A 25,662-nucleotide genomic window follows, 5' to 3' on the forward strand; every position below is an offset into this window, starting at 1 on the left:
TTCACCGCTGCAGTGCGCTGCCGTAACGCCCTGTATCGTCTTAGTTGTTATTTACACGTTAGAGCACAGCACTGTCGCCCGCTGTCATTCCCCCGCACCCCCCCACCCATCATTCACTGCAGCTCAAAGTCGTTCAACAGGAGGGGGAAGGGGTGTTTGAAGAGTTCGACACTTGTCCGCTAGGGACCACCATAAGTCGATGCCCTAGAGATGGTGGCGATTGCGGGCGGTGAATTAACCAACTACCTCAAAACCGTATTAGAAATTTTAACCTGGGCTGGCGACTTCTATACAGTATATATATATATATATTCAAAGCTGCTGCAGAGAAAAACTAAACAAAATAAAAATTCACATGCACAAAACATGCAATCTCTCGTTCACGACTGCAGTAATCACTAGTCGGGACGTGCCTGGGAGTAGACGAGGTGGCCGCGCTTGTCGCACGGCAGTAGGTCGTCCACCAGCACCGTCGTCCACTTGCCGTCCTTGCACAGGCGCACCTGGTAGGCCCCCTGGGGGCAGAACTCCCGCATCACCATCACCTTCTTCACCAGGTCCTCCCGCTCGGCGAGCACGGCCAGCGCGCTCAGCAGCCAGCAGTTGCCCAGCACGCCTGCGCACACACACACGGCCATCACTCCACTCAAGCAACTCGTCCTCACGGTCCCACCACTACAAGCCTCCCCATAGGCGTACCCAGGATATTTTTTTTTGGGGGGGGGGGGGGGGGGGGGGTTGTTCTTCCAGATATTTTTTTTGGGGGGGAGGGTTAGGGGGGGGGGCCCTTCTGATTTTTTTTTAAGAAAAACTCCATAAACACCAAAAAATAATTGTTTATTATAAACTTTTTTAAGCTTAAAAAACTTTTTACAGAAGAATTCTTTTTTTTTTTTGTGGCAAATTCAGTAACCACATTCTCTGGGTCGATGTGGATGTTGTAGTGGACATTCAGTAAGGCCAATCCATTCAGTCTGTCCAGAGATATGGTGTTCCGCAGATAGGATTTTAATCTTCTTAAGCAAGAAAATGTCCTCTCCGGGGTTGCCGTTTAGACGGGAAGGGACACCTAGACTTTTCGGGGGGGGGGGGGGGGGGGTGTTTGAACCCCCAAAACACCCCCCCTGGCTACGCCTATGAGCCTCCCCAACAATACTGCATGTAAGTATACAACATCAAATAACTAACCAACGTATAATGTATATAATCCAGCCTTTTGTAACCCAACAACACACATGGGACCAGGGTCGAACAGGGCTCACGAAATCGGAAGCCAACGCTTCGACCGAAAGGGTGCAGACCGGAGTCCAACAGCAGGCCGGCAGACTCCCGAGATCAAACTGGAACCGCAGACTCCGAGATGGATTTCAAAAACTCGAGCGTTGCGGGGCAAACTCAACTACACGAACCTTGTGATATATCCGAGGGTAGCGGCCGTCGGAAGACTGCCCACTCCAACTTGATGTCTCCTTCCGTCACGATCTGATGTGGCCGCAGCCACTTGACCACGTGGTTGTCCTTGGTCTCCGCCGTGTTGTAGTACAGGGACTTGGGTGCCGGCGGGAACGAGTCGTCCACGAAGGGCTCTTTATTCTGGACAACCACCATATTTACAATTATTTTTGTTTATTTACTTCTGCCTTAAGTGCACTAACAGCTTGCTGCCTACCAATAGAAACATACACATACAATACCCAATTAAATCTTAACAAAATAAAATCTTACATTTTATTAAAAAAAGAATACCAGTAATAAGTTTCTAGCTCAGATGCAATGGTTAGTAAATGATCCCTCTTAAAGATGACAAGAGTGTAAAACTGATGTGAATGACCAGTGGGGAAAACAGGAGCACCCTGAGAAAACCAACTGGTCCAATTCAATACCTGCCACATGTCTCACTAGTGAAAAATACAGGGTTTGAGAATCGAACCAAGATCACCTGGCGGAGGCAAGTATCTTCCTACGACACATAGTGGCCTCCTGTGTTGTGGATAGTTCCCTGTTGTCAGTTTGTGTCAGAGCTTGTGTGTGTGCTGGCCTGAGGCGCATGTACATGAGTGTGGTGTTACTCCACAACTGTATGATACAATGAGACTACGAACTGCAAGCGAGAGGCAGGCTACAAACCTCTCTGCAGAACTTGACGATGCGCTCCCACTTGTCAAGCGCCTCTCGCTCCTCCGCATGCCGCAAGTGCTCCATCAGTTCGCTCTCCTGTCTCGCCACGCCTGCCGTGCCGGCGCCGGGCACCGGCGTGCCGTTGGTCAGCACGGCGGACGACGACAGGCAGCGCGAGCTGTGGCACATCTCGCACGCCGCGCTCGAGGTGCGGTTCTCGTACGTGCACAGCTTGCAGCGCCACGGCACCGTGGGGGCCGGGAGTTCCGGGGCCACGGGAGTGCGCGACGTCGACCTCCTGTGTCGCTGCTTGGGAACGGCCCCCAGCCCCGGGCGCGGGGAGGGACTGCGCGACCCCCCGCTCCCCGAGCCGCGCGGGACCTCCAGCGACGTGCGGGGCGTCTTGCACGCCAGGCACGCCGCTGCCCGCAGAGGGTTCCTCAGCGTGCAGGAGCTGCAGCTCCAGAACTCGCCCTTGCGCAGCGTGGAGTCCTGCACGAGCGTGATGCTGCGCAGCTTGGACCCCCCGCACACCACGCACGCCATGCAGCCGCCCGCGTTCACCAGCGTGCACTTCTTGCAGGTCCAGTCCAGCTCGGGCAGGCCCGCTCCGTCCCCGGCCAGGAACTGGAGGTCGTCCTCCGAGTCCGGATCCTCCGTCGCGAGCGTCACCTCCCGGTCCTCCCTCCTGGGCGGCGTGTACCGGACACCGTCCTTGGTCACCGTGATGAGGCTGGGCTCCGTCAGCGACGGCGGGGAGCGTGTCGAAGAGCAGATGTCGCACGCGTCCGACCACAGCGGGTTGTAGGCGTACGAGCACTTCGTGCAAGTCCACATGCGATCCAGAGCCGAACTCGTGGAACCGTTGGCTGACGAGACCGGCATCAAGCGCGCGAGATTATGGTCGGTCACAGACGAAGAGGAAAACTGGCAAACGTTTCCATTTGATTTTGAAACATCTACATCTATTATCTCTACAGAAGGAACGATCGGCTTCTTGACGATGGACTTACATTGCAAAGCAACAGGAGACTGATTCTGATTGGACAGCACGGGAGGTTCGGATATTCCTATGTACGAGTATTTTGTACTAGGGGTGTTGAGAGAGTGCGGTATTTGCAAGTTGAGGTTGACGGGGAAGCGAATCGGCATATTACCCAGCGTGTCTGCCTCCACCATGCTGTGGCGGTTCACCAGTGGCTTGCTGCATTCTCTCAAGGAATGGACTTCGGAAAAAGAGCGTCTGTACGTTGGTCGTGACCCAACAACGCTGTCATTGTTATTGACAGATGGAATGGTGGAGTGGGGATGATGGGACTCCAGCGTTTCATCTTCCCAATCTGGAATTTTTATCACTATACCATTGCGTGGCAACGAACTGGGGACCGCACCCGTACTCACAACAGACCCTAGCAAGAACATTTTCCGCGGCGTTTCACAAACTTCACAATGATTGCTCAAGTCGCTGTTTTCCAGAGTGCACCTCTGGCAAGTCCACAAACCTTCCTCAACTCCACGCTCACGAGTCGCATACAATTTTTCCAAGCGTTTATTTTTTTCGAAGTTCTTCATCTCCTCCGGCACAGGTACCCAACTTTCCCCGACGTCGTCCGTGACCAAACTTGTCGGGCTTTTCAGCACACACTCGGCACTTAGCGGTTTGCAAACGTTGGCGTTCCGACTTGATTCGAGCCAAAGTTTCCGCACGATAGAGCCATTCGAATGAGACCTACTAACTTTGGATTTGACCCTGTCGTGCACGGAAGAGTTCTGGCGCTTGGGCGATCGGTTCCGAAGCACGTCGTCCTCCATGGCCGACGCAGAGTCGGGCCCCAGCTGCCGCGCCACGTCTTCATCCACGCGGCCGCACGATGCGCACGCGGCGGTGACGCTCACGTTGACCAGGCGGCAGCGCGCGCACTGCCACTGGTGCGCCAGGCTGGGCGCGCTGCACGAGCGTGGCACGGTCGCCGGGCGCCGCGACCGGTGGCGCCACGTCGAGTGGCGCCGGTCGTCCCAGCTGGCGCCATCCTCGCTCCAGTCCGCCCCGTCACTGCCAACACAGCACGCGGTGCAGCCTGTCTGACTTGTTTATTATACACACACTGAGAGAGCAAAGAAAAAGGTCAGTAAAAAAACATAAACATAAAAAAGCAATTAAAAAAAATTGTGCGTGTGGAGTCCGTGCAGAGCAGAAGTGAAACATCTTGCTTTTTAGGTATAGATAGAATTATATTATTTTCATTTTCGATCAAACTATCCACATAAAAATTACAAACTCAATTGCACAAATCAATAACTCTTATCCACATGACTAAACACATTGTTAATTCTTTAAACAAAATAAAAGAAATATGGCAGCGTCAATCGTCAGCCGTTACGAAAGCTGAGGAGTAGACAAGCACAAAGCAGTGTTATGAGAATTCTGTAGCATTACTGCTACGTCATTTCTACCTCACCCCTGCGTCAAGCCTTCCGCCGTTATAACCAGTATATAGCATAGCATATACATACCTGTCCCCCCCCACCCCTTGCCGTCTTCCCGTTATACCGCTAGCGCATGCGTCGGAGTGGCGTCGCCGCTCACACACCTCTTCTGCTCTACCTGTTCCCCCACCACGTACCTAACCATTTTTGTAACGCTTGAAAATTGTTGCCCCCTCAGTGAAGAAGTTTCACTTCAAGATCAGTTACATGTCTGTAACCTTCAATAATCTGCTGAGACGCATGTCTGATGAAGCAGGGGCAAAAGCACTAGAGACAAACTGACAAGCACACCATATTCCTTAGTTGTTTCAAATTTAGTATTACTATAAATGCTTAGGGCATTTATCTGAATCGCTGTGTCTAGTTATAAGTTTTTACATTAATTTTTGCAATTCAATGGCATTTAAAATTAAATACTGTACACAAGCAGCAATTGGTTCAATGGTTTATCTGCAAATACAACAATGTGATACACCGTGAGTTCAAATACATCGTCAATTTTACTGCAGTATGAAAAATTATTTTATTTTTTTTTTACCGTATTTTACAGAAATATAAAAAAAAATTTCTTTAATCATGACATGCAATATTCTAATTCTTTGTAACATTGCTATTAATACAATGCTAAAACAAAGGCTCACACAGTTTCTAAGGCTTTTTTAATAATATCACTAATGAAAAAACGAGGTTGTTGTTATAACTAATTAGGCCATTTTTTTTTAGCAAAGCTAAATCATTCTTCACAGTTTAATTTTGTTTTTACTTTCAACTAAAAAGTTAAAAACAGATATTTACATTTCAAAACCAGTGACTGACATTTTAAAAATTTTGGTATAATTACCTTTCATTCCTAAAATGCTATTGTTTTGTGCTCTAGTAAGGTGTTAGTAATTAAAAGAAATTTCAACAATGATTCTTTAGAATCTAAAATTCTTCACTTCTGGAATATAATTTTACTATTGTAATCAAAATTTAATGAATTACTAATAATCTAGAATTATTAATGGACTCAGTGGATTTAATATTTTCATCAACATAAAGTTTGAGCAGGAATGGGACAGAAAAATAATTTCATTTGGCAATGTTTTTAAACTTTCTAAATGTCTGCTATTCATTAATAAATTTGTCACTTTTGTGTGCAATAATATTACTGATATAACAGGGTTAAGGGCTAAAATTGATAAATATTTTTAATTATTTATATATAAAAGTATTTACATATATTCTAAGTCATTTTGATGCTTTAAGTCCATATTATTTGTCTTATTGCTGATTACGTTTACTCAAAGACTATTTAAGATTAATCCCTTTATGTATGTTTCATGTGCTTACATTACTTAACTAGGTAATACAGGGAATTTTAAATCAGTGGATATGAAAACTGGACTGCCCACATTTGATGAACCTTCAAAAACTTAGGTATGTTTTATTTTTATTTTTGGCAATGTATTTATTATAACAGCAGGAAAGTTATTTATTTAAACATTGAAAACTACATACCTTAAGTAGACCATAAAAAATATTTGTACTATACGGTTTGTATGTTTTTGCACACCGCTGTGTGTCTTGTGTGAGAGGGTGCGGAAACCCAAAAACATTAAACATTCTTTGTGAGGAAACGGCTATGCATACCAACGTTTAGTAAACGTAGTATTGATATTTGATCTTAATACCATATTTTGTATGCTTAAATTACCTAACTTCAGTAATAGGGGAAACAAATACCCTCTGTTAAACAAAATTGAAAAAAAATTACCTTAAAAACCTCAAAAAAAGCATTGCAGTGTATTTTTTTTCTCCCATACTATAGCGACTACAGTGTAAAAACCTTAACCTTTGGAAGCTATGTATCTCAAGGCACAAAAGCTTACAATTTTGTGGAGTTTGGTTTGTTGTTTACTTCAGAGTGATGTAGTTTAATTTATCGCTGTGCATAGGATTGCACCGGCCATAAGTCTGCATACCTTCTCGCATGTGACCAAGAATGGCAGCTGTTAGTACCTAGTCTGTACCTAGTCTTTACAGTGCCCTGCGCCATTCGAGTCATCAACACACATTGTGCTTGGAACAACAGCCCAACTCATTTTACGCAAACATGGCCAATTCTATCACCGTTTTTATTTTATTTTTACATAAAAATGTATTATGATATTGAAAGAGTGGATATATAAGGACCTTCCTCTACATATTTATTTTAAATAAAAATTACAATTTCGGGGCTATATAGCATACAGATAGCACCAGGGCCGTTTTCGTGCTATCAGTCCCAAACATTATTTTTATATCTACCCAAAAACCGATCCGCACAATAATATTAAAATTTTTTTATTGATAATATACATATGTAGGAAGGTCCCTATGTATCAGCTCCACTTTTACCAGTACATCTTTTGGAGTATGTGAAATAATATTTGTGTCAGATTGCATTTGAGGCTCTCACAGACCTTGATACAACCTATAATCGATATGGCCCTGATACAATTTTTGGGTGATGGGAAGCTCTGGGAAAAATCCTTAAGTCACCTTTCGTGGACTAGCGAAGCTATCATTAGCTACACATTTAGTCGCTAGATTAACACAGACAGTTATTTCTCCCCAGCAATTCCATATTACACATTTTAAATAAATATCAAACAATAACCACTTCAAAAGTTGGAGAAGGTGTGTATCAGGTTGTGTTGACCCTAAATATAAATAATAAAGAAAATTGTTTATTTGATAAATCCAAAAGAAATGGAACTGACACCACTGCAGTTTCCTATCAACTGGTCCCATACAACTCAACAGCTAACACTGTGTCCCCAGGGTTCACACACACTCGTTCTGGCTTCCCGTGAATCAGGTGGCAATCCTCTGCTTACAGCGCTCTCTTGTGGTTCACAAACACAGCCATGGTTTTAACTGCCGAGCCCAATTATACTGTCCACATCTTCAATGCTATCAATTGACATGCTTTTCATTAAAATCTATTTTTTGTCTAAAAATTTGAAGTTTGCTATTGGATTAGTTAATTGGTTTAGTAATCCCACTAATATTATATATGTGAAAGTTTGGATGGATGGATGGATGGATGGATGGATGGATGGATGGATGGATGGATGGATGGATGTTTGTTACTCAATCACGCCAGAACAGCTGAACGGATCTGGATGAAATTTGGCCTACAGCGAGCTCATAACCTGAATTAACACATAGACCAAATATTAATATAAAATTCCATCCCTAAGGGAGTGAAAAAGTGATACCTAATTATTGAAAAATCAAAGTTTAAAATGAAGCCAGCAAACAATCCTATCGACTCAGAATACAAATTCATTTTCGCAAAAGCAAAAGCAAGTAGGCTACCACTCCCACACAAAACTTAATGGTTTTAATATTGCAGGATTGAGGCATGACACTGTATATCACTTCCTGCCAACCACCAAATGTCCTGATAAAATATTAAATCAAGAAATATTATTTATTCCATGGAAACAGAGCAGTGGCTTGGCCAAGGGTCAATGAGACTACATCCAGTGACACGAGTGGGTGTGAATAGCCAATTGCGTAAGTTCCAGCACTTATCTTCGCACCAGAGCACTTGCCAGGTAACATGGGCTGTGAGCCATCTTGGGGTACAGAAAGAAAGAAGTAGTTGGTGACTATTGGGTCATTCTCTGACCCATGTCAGAAAATTATTTGCAATTCCCTCTAACAAATATTGGTTGTTCTGTAATTAGCATTGTTAAGTAGAATTGATTAATACATTTTTAAACTTTTAATTTTGTTGTGTTTAATAATAATAAATCAAAGTTAATCTGGTATTTTTGCAAATCTGCATTACACTGCTACCAAACTTACCAATATATTTAATGTTCACCTAATATGGAAAACAGTCTTGGTCCCAGCCATATTGTACCTACCTACATACAAAAATTGTCTTTTTGAAAACAGACTCTGCTATGCTACATTCCTGAAGAAATGTGGATAACCACAGGATCATGTTGCAGCTAGTATCAAATATAAAGAAGGGCGGCGACAATGGGGAAAACAATCTTGGTTACGTTATGAAAGCATAAAAAAATTTATGTCACATTACAGGTAATGTTTTCAATAATTTTATACACACCAATAACCAATAAATGCTACTGAATTGTTGACCCTAACCATTAAACTGCTTGGGAGTATCAAAATGCTGTTTTACAGTGATTAGGAAGAAGGTGTGGATATAAAAAAATGCATTTCCAAGTACTTGTTTGCCATTGTCTTCAATATTTACTATAATCAATAATATTGTGGTATGTGTACTAGTCCATCGCCCCTTTAACCACATACTGTAAAAAATCGCACTACAGTCAGCACAACAATGTCTAGTGCAGAGCAACATAACTAGTGTGAATATCATATTCCAGTTGTTGCAAATTCCACTATTCAGAGCTTACACATATGTGAATTACACACATGTTTATGCATAACATCACACAATAATTAAAACATGGAAATGTGTCCTAGACATAGAATGAACTAAAACACTTAAATTTTAGTTTGTATCAGAGCTCGAGAAAGACCGTCGTAATACTCACCACAAAGATGACACTTTCAAAGAACTTTTTGGAGTTGCAAAAGAATCGCTCGTGAAAACCTTTTCAAAGGTTTCAACTTGTGTTGTGGAAACACTTTTCAATTGTTGCTTGCCACTTTGCACAGCAGAGTACCCATTCAACTTTTTCTGACGTCGGGTTCCACACCTTATACATTTAGCACGCTCAGTAGGATTGATCAGAGCGCACTTTTGACAATGCCACTGCAGGACAGAGGCAATCGAGCCCATTCTCTCAAAGGCATGGCTATTTTTCTGTTTTCAGTATTCCAACATACAACAATCGCTCAGCTGATTCTCCATATTGAAGTAATGTCACACAGACTCAAAACGCAGTTTTAATATGTTTAATTGAATCTTGGTTAGAGCAGCTAGAATTGTAATAGCCAATTATTAACGCACTTCAAACTCAAAATATTCTTGAGAAGTTAAGGTTCGCATAAATAAATATTAATATTAAATGCCGATGATCAGCCATTTCCATATTGATATATTTTTGTTGCCTAAAACAAAAATGTAAACAAACATCGGATTGGTTAAAACTCAAAATATTAGCCAATCATAATTCTCACTTCACTTAACTTCTGTGTATTGGCCTACGTTGCAATTTCAGCCATAAGCAAGTAGGGTACGACGAAATTGGAAGTTTATTTTTATTACTGTTATTATTATAAATAAAAGGCAAATTTTACAACAGAGTCCTTAAAATTAGTTTAACTAGGGGAAGTTTAAAACTACCTAAACTTTTTGAAATAATGTTAATTTTTTTTTTACATAACCACACATGCCTTGAATTTCCCTTACATCAGGCAGTTTGTCAGGGCTTAACAGGATAAAATGTTGAAAATTCAATTTCAAGCAGTGACCATTCCTTTTTGGGGCATATGAAGTTAAGTTTTTAAACAAATATAGTTCAGAAATAATTTAAACATTTTTTAACTACTTAAAATTTGTATGATTAATTTTAAAAACAAGTTTTTGTAAAGCACGTCAATTTTTTTTGTTATGTAATTTCTGTTAGAAGAAATTGTATCCTAGCTGTAATAAAATTATAAAAATGGCCTAACGATCATGGTGGTTGGATGTTTAGGCTGTGTTCCAAATAGGTAAACATGAGTGCTCACGTACTCGTTCTCGGAAGTGACGTCACGAGAGTGTTGTTCCATATAGTCGAGTGCGAGCACGAGTACGAGTGCGCATATCGAGTGCGTTTGAATGCATGCTTGTTGCGTACTCTCGTAACCATTGTTTGTTTACGTTTACGTCTGGACTATTGATCTAAAACAATGGCAAATGAACAATGCACGTTTCATTCTAAGCACCTACCTGTTCGTAATTAAACAACACGCGATGTATTCATGTGTACCTCCAGTACCAATCATGGCTGCAAGGATAGTGTTATAATTAAGGTTATGTTACCCGTCTCCTGTTTATTGCCTGGACAATGCGACGTAACCGTTGCCGTCGTAAACGTCTCTGTTGTTGGTTTACTACCATTAGGGCCGCAATTGCTCCTACTGCGTGTTCCATTGTCACAAATCAAAACTTACACATAAACACACGTCGCCGCCTACCACATGGGTGTGTTTACTTTGGAGTATGGTTGTGTTCCAAATGGCGAGCACGCATGGAGCATGCACTTTGCACACAAGGAATTGTGGGTGTGAGTATGAGCACGAGTGCAAGTGTGAGTGCAAGTGCGAGTGCGGATTATTTGGAACACAGCCTTAATCTCCACGCACCTGTGGCCCATTTTCCGGTATTGGTAGAGGTGGTGGTTGTTATTGTTGTTGGATGATAAGGTGTGCAGCCAGTGTCCATGGGTAGTCATTATACATGCCCTGTACAGTCCTGACGACTAGCTGTTGGTAGGCTATTGCGTAATGATTCTGCTTGCTGTTGTTAGGTTTTGTGTTCGGGCATGTACTGGTGCAGCACATTCTCGATTACCCAGTTTCTTTTTATGCTACTATGGTTGTTAATGTGCATGGAGAGCTGGATTTCGTAGGTGATTGGTGGGTATTTTATACTTTAGTCCACTTCTGACACTTTCTGTAAGTTGTTTTTAGTAGTCACTGCTTGCTGTACGCAATCTTCAACCTACGACGTGTGACACAAATGCAAGAAAAGCCGAAGCTCGTCCCTCAGCAGCACGTGATGGTGGGTAACATATTGGTGTGTTTAGCAGTATCATATGAGATTCACTAGAACTGCTGGAGATTGTGGGCGATTAAATGATCAACTGGCTCCTTATCTCACTGTGTGCTTCCGTAGAACTGTGATGTAAACTGTGCTAAAAATAAAGCAGTGTGTGAAAAGTTCAGTGAACTGCGGCTAGTAGCTGTTCAATAGTTCGCTTCGCCCTTTCTTCAATATGATAAATGCATTTCGCACAGTTGCAAGCATATGTACGGGTCTTCATGTGACACTTTGCTGAAATCCACCAGTGTTAGCCGACTCGAAACAGCTCGTGGAGCGACAGCTAGCGCTGGATCGGCCAGTTGTGCAAAATTTATCCAAGAAGTACCAAAATTCCATTTTAGGGGTGGGAACAGGTAATGAGAGTGTTATTAGAATATAGTGTTGGTTGTGAAATTTCTTCAAAATCGAAATAAAACTTTACATTTGTATGAAAAAAAAAACCATGCAAACGCACATATGCTTTCTTGATATTTATACACATATTCATGAAAACCTAATTAAACATTTCTAATACATATGTTTACAAGAGTTATTTATATTGAAACTGAATAACTACTATACGCCTACCTACTATAAAATAACCAAACTAACGGACTGAACTGTGTATATAATTATAACACCAACAATAAGTAATATAATCATTAACAATTAGTAGTTAGATGTAACAATGTCACACATGAAAATGTAAAAATTAATTTGCAATGAATGTTTTGATCCCGAGCAGGGGTTTAACCAGGGGGGGGGGGGGGGGGTTAGGGGTTCAATCCCCCCCCCCCCCCCTTAGCACTAAATCTTTAATTAATTTCTTATTCATCACTCAAACAAATTGCATATTAAAATTAATAACATTTTTACCATTACAATATTTAAATTTAAGTACCGAAAACTGCTAAAATAGCACTATTTTACACCTTAAAATACAAATTTTCCCGGGGGAGGGCCCCCGGACCTCCCACTGTAATACGGGGAGGGGGGGTATGCTTCTTAACACCCCCCATACACAAATCCTGGCTACGCCACTGATCCCAAGTACTTTCAATCATAAACCACAAATAATACATGTGTACATAAATACATAATCTGAAAAAATTTCTCTATAGGGTGTTATTTAAGCAGTAATACTATAATTGTAACATATCTTTAATATGACCCCGTGTTCATATATGCAAATATATACAGGTTAATCCCGCCACATGCAGCCAACTTCGAAACAAGGAATTTTACTAATTTTAATTTAAAAAATGACTTCGAGCAACTAGCAATATCATAATTGATGTTACCAAACACATGGAATTAACTTTGCCAGCCATAATAAATAACTAGAACTAGAAAAAAAAAATGGGGGGGGGGGGGGGAGGGAGTTTTGTTTGTAGTCGGTTTAAGGACGATCATTTTACGTGATAATGTCATAAGAAAACATTGATGAAAAATTGCATACTTTTTAATTTTCAATTATTATTTACAGTTTTTGCAAATTTAATTTCAATAATTTGTTTAAATATATTCACGAACAATTAGTTAAAAAGCCCACCTTAACCTGTTTGATATCATAAAAGATTTTCTTGCACAGTGATTGGCCGGTTCTTGCATGCTTGGCTCAGGCGCGACGTGACAATTTTTCGTGCTTGCAGCCGGCGTTCATCGATTTATGATGTTATCACATAAAAAAATAGCTACATAACTTTCTCAAATGCACTTACGAAGTAGAATCAGGCCATGCCACTAAAATGTGCTGCACAATGTATCGCTTATATTTTGACAACTTTCCTATATTGTTCTGAACGAAATTTTGTACGTTACCCTAGACTCATACGATTGCTTCCCGGGGTAGGTCTTCAAAGTTCACTTATCTGATCCTTTCGCTTCTGCTATTCTTAACCTTTTATTACTTCTTCGAGACCTACTCCTGGTGGAAAACTGTTTAGTTAAGTTCCTTTCTACTCAACTTGTGAATACTTTGTCCATGTAACCATGTGTCCGCTAGGTCTAACATCATGGCATGTGGTATGCCTAGAGCCCACTAGTGACTGACTTGTGCCGAATTCTGTGCAACACAAGTTGCCAAGTATCTCGACTGCAAACTGAGACAAAACACAATATTGCTTCCATATTGCTAACATTGTAATTACTTAATTCAATTAAACAATTTTCTCCAGTTACTTTACTCAATTTGGGTAAGGTAGTAGGACGGTGACTTCTCTATTCAAGATTCCCTGTATTTTATTGTTTAACACGTAATAAAATGTAGACTGATTTCCCTCTTCTCTGGAATAAATATTTATCTTGAACTTCAGAGGCAATAGTTTATAACCCTTCAAACATTTAGGAAAGTCACAAACAAACCTTAAGCCCAGTGCAATGGATCATACATAGCATGCGAGAATCAACTCAAATGTAGCACCACACACCAAAGACTAACATATTGCCTCCTCGAGCTACGCTGGAAGCCTCATCACAGCCTGATTACAACTACTAACTGTCGGATGTCTCGGAAATCACTGAGGCTGATAGATGAATTTAAGTCTCTTTTAGGATTTTTCACCATTTAAAACAAATTACTAAAAGGGTAAAATCAGACTGATTTATCTATAAAAATGTATGGAAATTAATGAGAAATTTATATTTTTAAAAACATAATATAAATCCTTTCCAGCTTCATGCAAGCTTTACTATGCTATTAAAGCCAAAAAACCACAACCTAATATTTTATTTGATGTTTCATTCAAGCACAATTTTTTTTGACCATGAAAAAGATAATCGAATATTCAATGATTGTACTGTATTCTGTTTTATTATGCTTATTAATGTGCGCGCCATAAAAAAAAATTTTATCGTACAATAATGAAAATTTGCTTTCTTTATAAGGTTTTGTGCGTATACAAGCAGTTTTTCACTTTTAAGATGGAATGAAATCATTTAACAAACAGAGCAATTTTTTTACTATCAATTAGTCAGAAAAGTTGCAATGTCTACACACAATCTACAAACCAAAGAAACACTTCAGACAAGCACATGTCTTGCAACGAAACAGAGACGAAAATTAAATTTATGTATAGGTATTTAAAATATCATTAAAGGAAGGTTTAGAGTGCCTTCTGTGAAAGGGAGCATAATGTTTAATTTTAAACCCAGTGCCGATAGTGCCAATGTTCTCAGCCTCTGGCAGAAATGGTGCGACGGCGGTCACTGCCAGGGACCTATGCTGTCTTGCATAAAAGAACTAAAACTATGTCATTAAATAACACACTCACATGAAAGGAGGTATTTAAGAAAAAAATAACTCGACACCATTCTATTGAAATTTAATTCTGTTCATATTACAACCTTACCCCATTCTACTGACTAGGAGACGGATATTCAAGCAAGCATCTCTGTTTATACCCTTTAGTTTTACACACTGATACAGTTATGAAGTATTAGGATTAAAAAAAGCATCTTTCACATAGGAGCCAAACTATTCCATCAAAGTATTAACATGGCCACATTCAACAAGATAGTTAACACGAAGTAACAGGAAACATGCAATCAAACTCCACACACAAGAAATGGTGCTACCAAAGGGTGCATTTAAACTTTAGTAATGCCTTTCCGACAGCCAAAAATAAGATTCATAACGCAACCGTTTAGATGTTAGATATATACATTTATCAGTTACTATATACTCTTAGCACAAACAATTATATCTCTAGAAAAACAAATTTGCCATCAACCAATAAAGAAAAATGATTTAGCGCTAAAACCAATTAGACCATTGCAATTATGTAATAGATACCGAATTAATCAAGACCAAACTGTGAAAATGAGCACAAATCAACACCCTTTGGTGGACTGCAATTCGGGTCATTCTCCAGAAAACTATTCAGATCTCTGTCCATATTAAAATGACTCCATGTGCTTACAGTTAAGATCATTCCTACTGTGCGCAAAACAACATAACCCATGGGTGAAAAAAAAAAAAGCAGATTAAAGAGATTCTTACAATTAAGTAAACATCCAATTACCATAAAATTTTAAACACGGAATGGTACAGACAAGTTCACCCAGCGTCAGACCATTAAAGAACACCTATCCACACACAAAACATTTGAACACCTCACTTTTCATCAAATTTGTTAAGAGAGACTTTTTTTTTCTATTGCTAATTATTCACTACAATGGTACAAACATAGCCCACTAACAAATGATATGTGTATTACGTTGAAAACCATCTACAGTAACTGTATGTACACAAGACGCTCTCTTCGTTCCCGCGCTCCTGCAGTCAGCGCGATGTCAGTTTACCAAGAGACCGGCAGCTGGATCCAGATTGTTCACTGCATTGAGTCTGTTATATAATCCGTAGAAAACTATAGACACCTACATCTTATGATTGGCACAAAAAATCATTCCTAACATGCACACTTCGTACTAGTAAGTCACATATGGATATAATAAAATCTAGGGCCAGTAACCCGATTAACATTGACAACTCAAATTAATCTAAACAGGAGTAATATCATACACAAAAAAAAAGGGGAGGGGAAAACATGGAACAGTTAAAGATGGCAATTTTTAGCATACCATTACACAAATAAATTGTGAGCATTTTCTATGATGTTTACAGCTTGTAGACCAACTAACAGTCATTACAGAGGAACCAAGCAGCACAACGCAATACTCCACCTCACTGGAGCTTCTAGCCAGGCAAGAAGTGTGTCCTTTAACTTCCCGGCCTTGGTTACGTATTCATTTGCTGTTCCGCTGGCCACGTGGGAAGTACGAGAAATTTCCATATGCAATACAATCAAATACCGGCCGGTTGGGATGTCCATTGTTACCACAACGTTAATTTTACGCTACAATACAAGCCCAAGTTCACGCAGTGAAACCTACGAGCGATGTAAAAACATTGCTAAGATTTACGAGGAAATGAGAATCGGATGCCAACTTACTTCTAGTAGCTGAAATCAGGTGAAGCAAAGGATTTGGTACGCAGAGATGCATTTTACTGTTCAATTTCCAGGAGATTATTATGCATCAATTATTTATTCAGGTTGCACCTAAAATTATAGAGAATTTATCAAGAAAATTACTAAGAATAATTATCAGCATGGTTTGCACAACTCTAAGCCACTACATCTCCTTAATCAAATGGATTTGAAGAGACCAATAATAATTACACCCCTGTCTTAAATAAAGTACTATGCTCCAAGCTGTTTGCCACTACCACCCGCTCTAACGCAATACCTCATTCTTATCAAGTAGTCAACTCTACCCTCTCTACACCATGCCTGAAACACATGCAGTGTCTGAATTCATAAGATTGCTCGACATTTTCTATATTATAATGGTGGACAAAGTGTCTGATAAATAACACAATGTTAAGTTAGCACAGAACTAAAATTAATGTAAATCTTACTTTGATTAATTTATTCCATAATCTTTCTAAAACAATCAGTATTGACATTTATATGTTTTATTACAGTTGATTATTTTACAAAGTTTATTGCTGGCAACATTATTAAATGAAAGTGTTTTTTTCTTTTTAAAAATTAGTATTTATTAGGCCTGTACAAACATTTGAATTTTTGAATATAAAAATTAAGTTTATTATTCATATTCTATTCAATATTTTTAATAATAAAACTTCGAAAAAACCAATATTCAGTGGTTTACAAATACGACTGTGTGGGATCTCTTTAAGTCTGGAAAAATTTTGGGATCACAGATTTTCTCATCGGGCGAGAGATGTTTATGTTCTCACATGGAAATGTGGACACGTTTCTATCGCACATTGTTGACGGCATCTTTTAAAACCAGACAATAGTAGTTCATATTGTAAATATAATCTCATTGCAATGACTTTATTTGATAATTGAAACTGGCACGACAATGAAAACAATACGGAAGAGACAAAATAAGCTGATTAGGCAGACATTAAATTATAATTAATTTTAAAATGTGCTTTAATTAAAAAACTGCATTTTGTGGATCTGATGTTTGTCAGTCATACATAGTTGTACATTAAACTGCACATAAATACGCAGAGAACACAACCTTACCTAACCTAACCAAACAAAACTGCTTTACACTTTAAAATAAACACAAAACAGCAAATATCAATGAATTTTAAGTGTTAAAAATTTTCTAAATCTGCATACATTTTGTTTATTAATAAATACAGGTTTGTTGTAATGTGACAGGATGTATAACGATTTTATAGAATTTCAATTATTCTAGTTTTTACTATTCCTATTTGATACTTGTTTTTAAACTCTATTCAAACAAAAACCTAACACATTTGCACAGGCCTAGCATGAACACAAACTGACAGGATTATGCTTTGAATGGAACACAAATGAAGGAAACTATACTTGGATTTATTCTAAAATACAGTACATTATACACTGAGCAAAGTAAGTTTAAAAGAGCACTTGTGACATGCTTACTGTGAACAACAGTGGAACCTCGCTGATACGAGTACTAGATGTCATGCAGTAGGCCTGACTGTACAAACGGTAGTACCTTCCTTGAATATTCACGGGAGCTTTTCTGGTGCCACTTTCGCCGGTGTGATTGTTTCGCACGGCTTCTTTCGAAACAGCAAGCGGCAGTCGGGGAAAAACAAAGGGGGTGTCACATGTCAGGCTCGGCCTGTGTGGCTCATGTAGTTTTTAAACTCAGCAGATCCATCGCTCGGATCATGAGCTTGAGCTGAGAAGCACAACACTGTGGCAGGGCAATCACCAGACACTTGCCCATGAAACAATAACTTTTAGACATACAAAGAAAGTAAGTAGAGACTTTTTTTAATACATATAAATTTTGAAAATTTTTTTTCTATCCAGTTTTTCTCTAGGATGTACCTCCGAGATACGTATGTGAAATTTAGAAATTTTTGGAAGGTGTGTAAATCTAACTTTATGGATAGTATTTCATCATTCCTCTGTGAGAACATCTGCGACTGCCAGTTCCCGTAGTTGAGAGGTTCCACCGTATTATGTTAGTAGAATATAACTTGCGGTAACCATTGGAAAATAAATAGTAAGTATTTTCGCTCATAAAATTAAAAATGTAATAGTCGGAATATCAAGTTGTATTTGAGTACATACCTATTGTTAAGTCTGAAAACCAAATTCTTGGAATGACAGTTAAAAACAATTACATGTTTACAAGTTTGTAGCTACAAGGATTCGTGTGTTATAAAAATGGCAGTATCTGTGACAAGTACACTAAAATATTTCTTGTGAAGGATCCAATCCAGAAACGTCACTACTGGCCATAATGTGTCAGTGCTGACCCAACTCCAATTCAAATGTCACCTTGTACGTCAGAAATTACTAGTTTTACAGAAAAACACACCTAGATACAAGAAACAGAGGATGAGTGGGACTGCTAGCTACGTAAAGCATTTTGAAAATAGCAAACGCGTAAAAAAAACCAGCTTATAAAGAATTTGTATGCAACAAACATTATTTTGTTTATTATAATGATGACCATGTAATAATGTTTTATCATAAGATTAAAAAAAAGTAAATATACTTGAGTATATAAAGAAGGAAAGAGGTGACAGGCATCCTTGCATTAAAACAAGATAAATTAGCATACCCCCAGATATCTACATAAGTGTAACTGAACTGTTCACTGTATATCAAACACTTTTTCTAACTCCATTATTTGAAGGCACTTTACAAGTTCCTTACAAAAGAATCATAGCTGCTTCAAAAAGTGACCTTAATTGAACTTATTCACACGTATAACATACCCTGCTTTTTTCCAGAACTAGTATAATGTTTAAAATTAAACAATGCAAATAATGACCGAAGTGTGTCTCTTGAACGTTAGGGAATGCAACACAGCACAGCCCGCAACTAGACAATGCAACTGCAAAGTGACACAGTGACTGCACACCGGAACAAATGCCAGATTAGGCAACACGCTGAGATTGTACTCGTATTGCACCTGCTGCTTGGTTCCACACCTGTGGCTAAATAATGTACAGATGGTAACAAGTCAGTACTGCAACACACAAGCAATTTTATTACAATAAAACCATTTCACTTAATATTACCAGCAAATAACTTACATTTAATCTTCCGAGAGCTACAGTAATTACGAGAAATGCCATAGAAGAACTTTACACATTATTACAGAGAAACGAGGGTGAATTAATCAATCATTAACTAGTCAACAAAGGTTAATATTCTCTCCGTTTTAAGGTACTAATGTGAATCAAAAACATTACAACACCTACCAATATCATATACAAATTGTGAACCAGCTGAATTACATGTAACGCATTTGATGCAGCAGACAATACGCTGTGTGGCGGGCATCGGCACTTAACTATACATACACAGAGCGTAACAGTCAACTCCCTAGCCCGTCACCACAACGACTTAGCAGGAACATATGTCTTTGGTACAAACTACCTCACTACACAACATTAAAAATATCATAAAGCGAAATTAAAAAAAAAAAAAACTAAACACCTTTACCAAAATGTAGTTTAAGACATTAAGATTATACTATGTAAAGCTACAGCGCATCGAGCGTAACAGGCTCATATTATCTCCGAGATAATTAATGTATTCTAAATTTACTGAGTTAATGTTTCAGAAATGGACTCCATATGATAAAAACAGCATTGCATTAAACTAAATATAAAATATCACCACTGCATAAAACACAGTATTGCAAGTTCAATATACACATACAATATTTGTTTGAAATTAATACCACTGTCAAATCAAGCACTACCCATTAAAATGGCGGAAACTAACCCTTCAACTGAATGTTAGCATAATCACCAAGTACAAGACACCCAGTAAATATTGACTATAATATCCAGAAAACACATTCAACACATAACATGTAAAATCACATTTAATTCCAAAAATAGGGCGAATCTTCCATTACACTATAATTGATTTTTTTTTAAATATCTATCTTAATATTCTGTACAGATACCTTTACAGGTAAAACACCACAGCACTAAATATTTAACATTCCTGTATTAATTATGTACACCAACAAAAATTCCACATCACTTAATTCATTAGTTATCAACTTCACTCCAAATGTTAAAAGTACGTAAACTCATTCACACACAGGCATAAAACTCCTCATATACATATTATTGTATGCAATTAAAAATTTGTGCTTCAAGCACTTACACTAACATAATTAAATTACATTTAAGTTATATCACAACGATTGATAGTGTAAAGGTAGCCATTCAAAGAACCGCCCGAGACGGCTAGCAGCTGGAGTAGCGTTGGACTGCAAAAAGCGAAGCAGTGAGTAGCAATACGTGGGGAAACCAAAAACGTTCAACAGCAGCGATTCAATCCAGCGAGCACGAGCCAGTTCAAAACACTGGCAAAAAAGTTAGCCGATTAAACATGCTGAGTCATAGACATTTCTCATGATAAGGCAGGAGTTTGTTTAGTATTTACTAGTGATGTATCGATCCGACTGCAATTTTATATATTCCAGTAACAGGGAAAGAATGCCACAAACTGCCAAAATTAAGAGAAGCCATGTATTCAAATAATTGGGAAAAAATGGTGTGAAATGCAGAATGAATATTCCGCACAACAATAACAATAAATGTAAACAATTTAGTTAACATTCATGGAGTAACAATACCAATCATATATACCTCTTTCACCAAGCTAATTTCAAAAACACAGTAAAAGAACTTTCTTTACACTCGAAAATCTAGGAGAGATATTAAAACAGTGAACTCTTAAATGCATAGCTCAGTGAAAATGTAGTTCTACACTCCATGGATATGCACAGGCTCCCTGGATCCTCCAAGATTAATCCAAATCTAACTCTTAATGATCGACTTTGTAGACATTAACTCAAACTTTTCATGCCTGCAGTTCGGATGGCACCTTTGAATCTTTACATAAATTTGAATTGTCAGGAAAAAATTGAAATTGGTAATCAAGTCTGGTTTCTTTAAAATGTTGACCTGTTAATAATGAGCTCTTCTCAATCTATTTCCAAATCACTTTTTCTAAATGATTTCATTTGGTTATTAAATTTTCTTAAAATTAAACTTTGAATTTTTTTTATAAATAATGCAGAAAAAAGTTGTATATGTACTTTTAGTTTATGTTTACTGTGCCAAAGGTATTTATTTTTGTTCATGAGCACCTTGAAATGAGCAACCTTTAAAATTTATGTGATAAGAAACTGTCTTGTGTTCTTTTTGATTGAAGCTAACTATGCATCCATGGTGTAGTGCAGTCTTGTACCTTGGAATACTTCATATTGTTTTGAAATCCCTTTAATTGACATAATAATTAAATGCAACAGAAACTTACACAAAGAAAAATTACCTACTGTTTGAATATTTGATAGCTTTCAAAGAAATTCTTTACTATGTTAAATGTACAAGACAACTCGTGTGTGTTAAATGCAAAGCATGGTCTGAACATTATATTGAAAAATATATTTGTAAATACAAGTTGAAGAAAAACCTGCGCCCGTGATAAAGGCAGGGAAAGGCCCGCGGCCCTTATACAACTGAAGAAATATATTAAGAACTATATTAAGCTTAACAAATTTAGCCACAACCTTATGCCTAGTAATAATATAACTATTTTAATCTCACAGTTACTTAAAACCTTCTTTCTAACTGACATCACTTCTTTTGTGATACGCGCAACGTACCAAATCGAAGAGATGTCTTTACAAAACTGCACCAACCGCAATAAGTTTGACAAAAAAAAAAGACTCTAACCCTGCAAACTTGGAAAAAAAGCAAGTCGTATAATACAAACTTGAGCATTAATAAGTCGACAGGCCAAGACAAAACCACTGCTGCCAAACGTCACACTACATGCACAGAAATGTGAACAGAGATTACCGCAATGACAACGTGTAAATACTACAAATATTATATCACTGCATATACATAAATATTTAAACAAGCTCTAATAAATAATGAATAAAGTACAGCCTACTGCAGCCAAAATCACAAAACTAGACCAACTCTATCAGTAATAATTCGTACAGGTGACGGTAAATCAAAACCTGGCAAGTACATTTAAACATCCTTCTTCCTGCTTCTACAGCAAATGACCTTTCATCGCTACGCCAAAGTACGAACACTACGCCCAATCAAAACTCTTTTAGACAGATAATGTTCATTTATGAAACTGGAGTTCCATTTAGTATACTACTGTCTGTGACCTGCATTTAGGAACAAAAGTAAAAATTTGGAAAAAAAATAAAGGTAAAAAAAGTAAATTCCACTTTTTCAGCTATCTTTTTCACAGGCCTCTACCAACGAAAGTTTTCAGTTACGAGTAACATTACATGTAACATCGTCTCTGACCGACATGATTAACTATTGTGCACATGGACTCAACAGAACCAATTACTCCTTTAACATTCACCTGTTACTATAAATATAAAGGTTAACTGCACTTTAAAATGCCAATTAGCAAATTTTACCAGCCCTATCAGTTTTTCCTATTGTGCACAAGATTACGCTACTTAATGTATCATTAAGTTTTATTCAAACACACATAAGATATACCTACATTCAGTCTACCTGGTGAAGGTAACCATAAAGAATACTTTAAGACCAAACATTTTTGTCTGCAAAAGTACTTTATCTAGCCAGACACCAACAAAGCCCCACCCAACTTTGCCCAACCTTCTGTTAAATAAACCAGACTCGCACTTCTCCCCAAACACATCTTCCCAATCGCAACCAGACATGTCAGAGCATCGCTCCATCACTAGACCTGTGCGAAGCTTCCACTATGCGAATAAAGCGAAGCTTTTTTTAATACTCTATTTAACTTCGCCAGGAAATTTGCTATTTGTTTTATCTGAAGCATCGGTTGTGATGCAAAGCTTAAAACTTTGGAGCTTTTGATTAGCTCATGAAAATATTTAGTCTTTTTTCATTTATATATATGTATGTATGTTTTGCTTGAATAAAGTTGCATTAACTGAAAAATAAAATGAAGGCACTCCACTTGCTTTAATGAATGATCAATATTAATATCATTCATGGTTTGTTATAAATGGGGCCCAATTGTTTAATCACTTATTCTTTTCATACATTACAAATGTTTAAATGATTATTTATAAAATATTTGCTATTCGATTAGACTTTGCAAAAATTATAAACACTTAATTTAATGTTCGCACAGGCCTGTTAGTCGCTCTCGTCACAGGAGCGACCAGATGCAGCCTTTAGAGCTGTTCATTACTGAGTTTGCAAAACTACAAACTAGTGTCAAGTCTGTGACCGCATTCGCCTCTCAAGTTCATCGACTCAATATGAATCAGCTTGCACGGTGTACGATGGCGTAAAACAAGTCGCTAATGCAAGATCATTTGCCACAGTAAAATTGCAGGACAGTATTAACATATTGGCAAAATTTATTATATATGTATATACACACAAGAAAAGTTGATATATTAAATAGGCACATTGATTTCTGGGATTTACATTAGTAAAAACTTTAATTGGCTATGATACATACCAGTAATTTTCAATTGGTCACATTAAAATAGATCTATCTACCATCACAACTCCTCCAAACAAGGCCCATTGTAACTAACACTACTTTATAAACAGGTTATGGTATCTTACATTGTGCTATTTCAATCACTAAGCACATAATTATTGGTTATGTACACACAACAAATTAAATTAAATTTTCTAAATTCCATTAAGTGAATCAATATTAAAACACAAAAAGGAATGATTGAACACATCACAATTTAATAAAAACTTCTCCCTTAATTAAATATCTGAATATTTCATGTGTAATATGGCAATAATCAATTCCCATCAAATGGGAAAGAAAAAATTTTCTAGACCTGTCATAGCCATATAGTCACACAATGTAAAAATGTAATTAGTCGTGTACAAAAATCATCGTTGCTACTATACACAATAAGTTAACAATTTTTAGTCAGACAAAGAATTGCATTAGAACCTGCAGCGTCCCCTGTTAGATATTACACAAACACAATACTTATTTAATCTAACAAAAGCTAATACTACATAGGTAGTTAAGCACTGCTACCAACTATGCTCCCAGTAGCCTTCAGCAGGCTGTGTACCTTTCGAAACCAATTATCGTTCATGTCTTGCAGACTGTCAAGATATCAAACACACACACCAGGCAATTAAAAAAAATAAAATAAAAAAATAAACGCATTCAAACCGCACAAAGTGCTGAACGGTCACGAAATGTGTCGACAAATTACCCGATCACCGGGGGGTCAAGCAAGACACCGAACAGCTGTTCACAAGGCGGTTACCGTGTCAACACACAAACTAATGCAGATTCATTTTTTTCAGGGCAACGGTTTTAAAACAAGTAAAAATCATATCGGGACAAACATAACAAGAGTGCGAGCACCTGTTAATATGTCACGTCGCACTGAACTCGGGGGGTCTCGACTGGCCGGTCGTAATGCAATGTGTGTCCGAACATAAACACTTGTATGCGTACACATAGAACAGAACTCTGAAATGAACCGTGCGGACGACGATGAGACGCTACTCCGCGAACCAGAGGCCGGCCTGGTACTGGTGCGTCTTGGCCGGGCTGAGCGGGGCGAAGCCGTACGAGGCGGCCACCTGCGGGTGGGCGGGGAACACGGCGGCCGGCTGCATGTGGGCGGGCAGGGGGTGGGAGGCGTGCGAGGCCAGCACGGGCCGCGCGCTGGCGTGGTGGGCCGGCGGCGGGGGCAGGGCCCTGCTGCAACACACCGCGCCCGCGCCGTCAGACCCCGTCTACCCAGAGCTACTGCTAGCACATGGGCCCCGGGGCTCGAGTGGCACGGCACTCAGGCGCCGAGTCGACAAAGAAAAACTCCCGTTAATTATGAGTTGAAACTCATATTAACAAGAAACACTAAACAAAAAGACATTCTAATTTATTTTTAATATATTTCTGTCTGCCTCAAAGGGTTAAAAACTATGGAATGTATGAGTGTGTTGTGTGATATTTAAGTTCAAGCATTGCAATTTCATAATAACTTCGTAAATTGTTAAAACCATAACAAATTATAATTTAGTACTTTTTTTTTTATCAAATATGGTACTTTTTTCTCGCCTTAAGTTGGTACGAAATATTTTTTTTTTCTTGTGGACACCCTGGCACAGTCCCTGTCGACAGCGGACGTCTGGAGCAGACCCCAGCTAATACAGAAGTGCACCCACCCCTCGAACTAACACCCTGGTTTGTCCCAGGAAAACAGTGTGATAATTAAACACTTTTTTTTTTAATATGAGCGTATGTTAATAT

At 38.7% G+C, this 25,662-nt stretch overlaps 2 protein-coding genes across 2 annotated transcripts in view; both read right to left on the reverse strand.

Moving 5' to 3' along the window:
* Positions 1-9,699, reverse strand: part of LOC134539244 (calpain-D-like) — a 28,316-nt gene extending 18,617 nt beyond the window's left edge. Inside the window, exons 1-4 of the mRNA XM_063381054.1 lie at positions 9,168-9,699; positions 2,128-4,171; positions 1,410-1,593; positions 414-616 (exon numbers count right to left, since the gene is read on the reverse strand). Coding sequence (XP_063237124.1) covers positions 414-616; positions 1,410-1,593; positions 2,128-4,171; positions 9,168-9,415 — 2,679 coding nt within the window. The 5' untranslated portion in view covers positions 9,416-9,699. The remainder of the gene's footprint in view (positions 1-413; positions 617-1,409; positions 1,594-2,127; positions 4,172-9,167) is intronic.
* Positions 9,700-14,672: 4,973 nt separating this feature from the next.
* The window catches only part of LOC134539609 (homeodomain-interacting protein kinase 2), a 52,243-nt gene continuing 41,253 nt past the window's right edge, over positions 14,673-25,662 (reverse strand). Inside the window, exon 22 of the mRNA XM_063381785.1 lies at positions 14,673-25,113. Coding sequence (XP_063237855.1) covers positions 24,912-25,113 — 202 coding nt within the window. The 3' untranslated portion in view covers positions 14,673-24,911. The remainder of the gene's footprint in view (positions 25,114-25,662) is intronic.

The sequence above is a fragment of the Bacillus rossius genome, chromosome 15 (genome assembly GCF_032445375.1).
Source record: "Bacillus rossius redtenbacheri isolate Brsri chromosome 15, Brsri_v3, whole genome shotgun sequence".
In the NCBI taxonomy this organism is placed as follows: Eukaryota; Metazoa; Arthropoda; class Insecta; order Phasmatodea; family Bacillidae; genus Bacillus; species Bacillus rossius.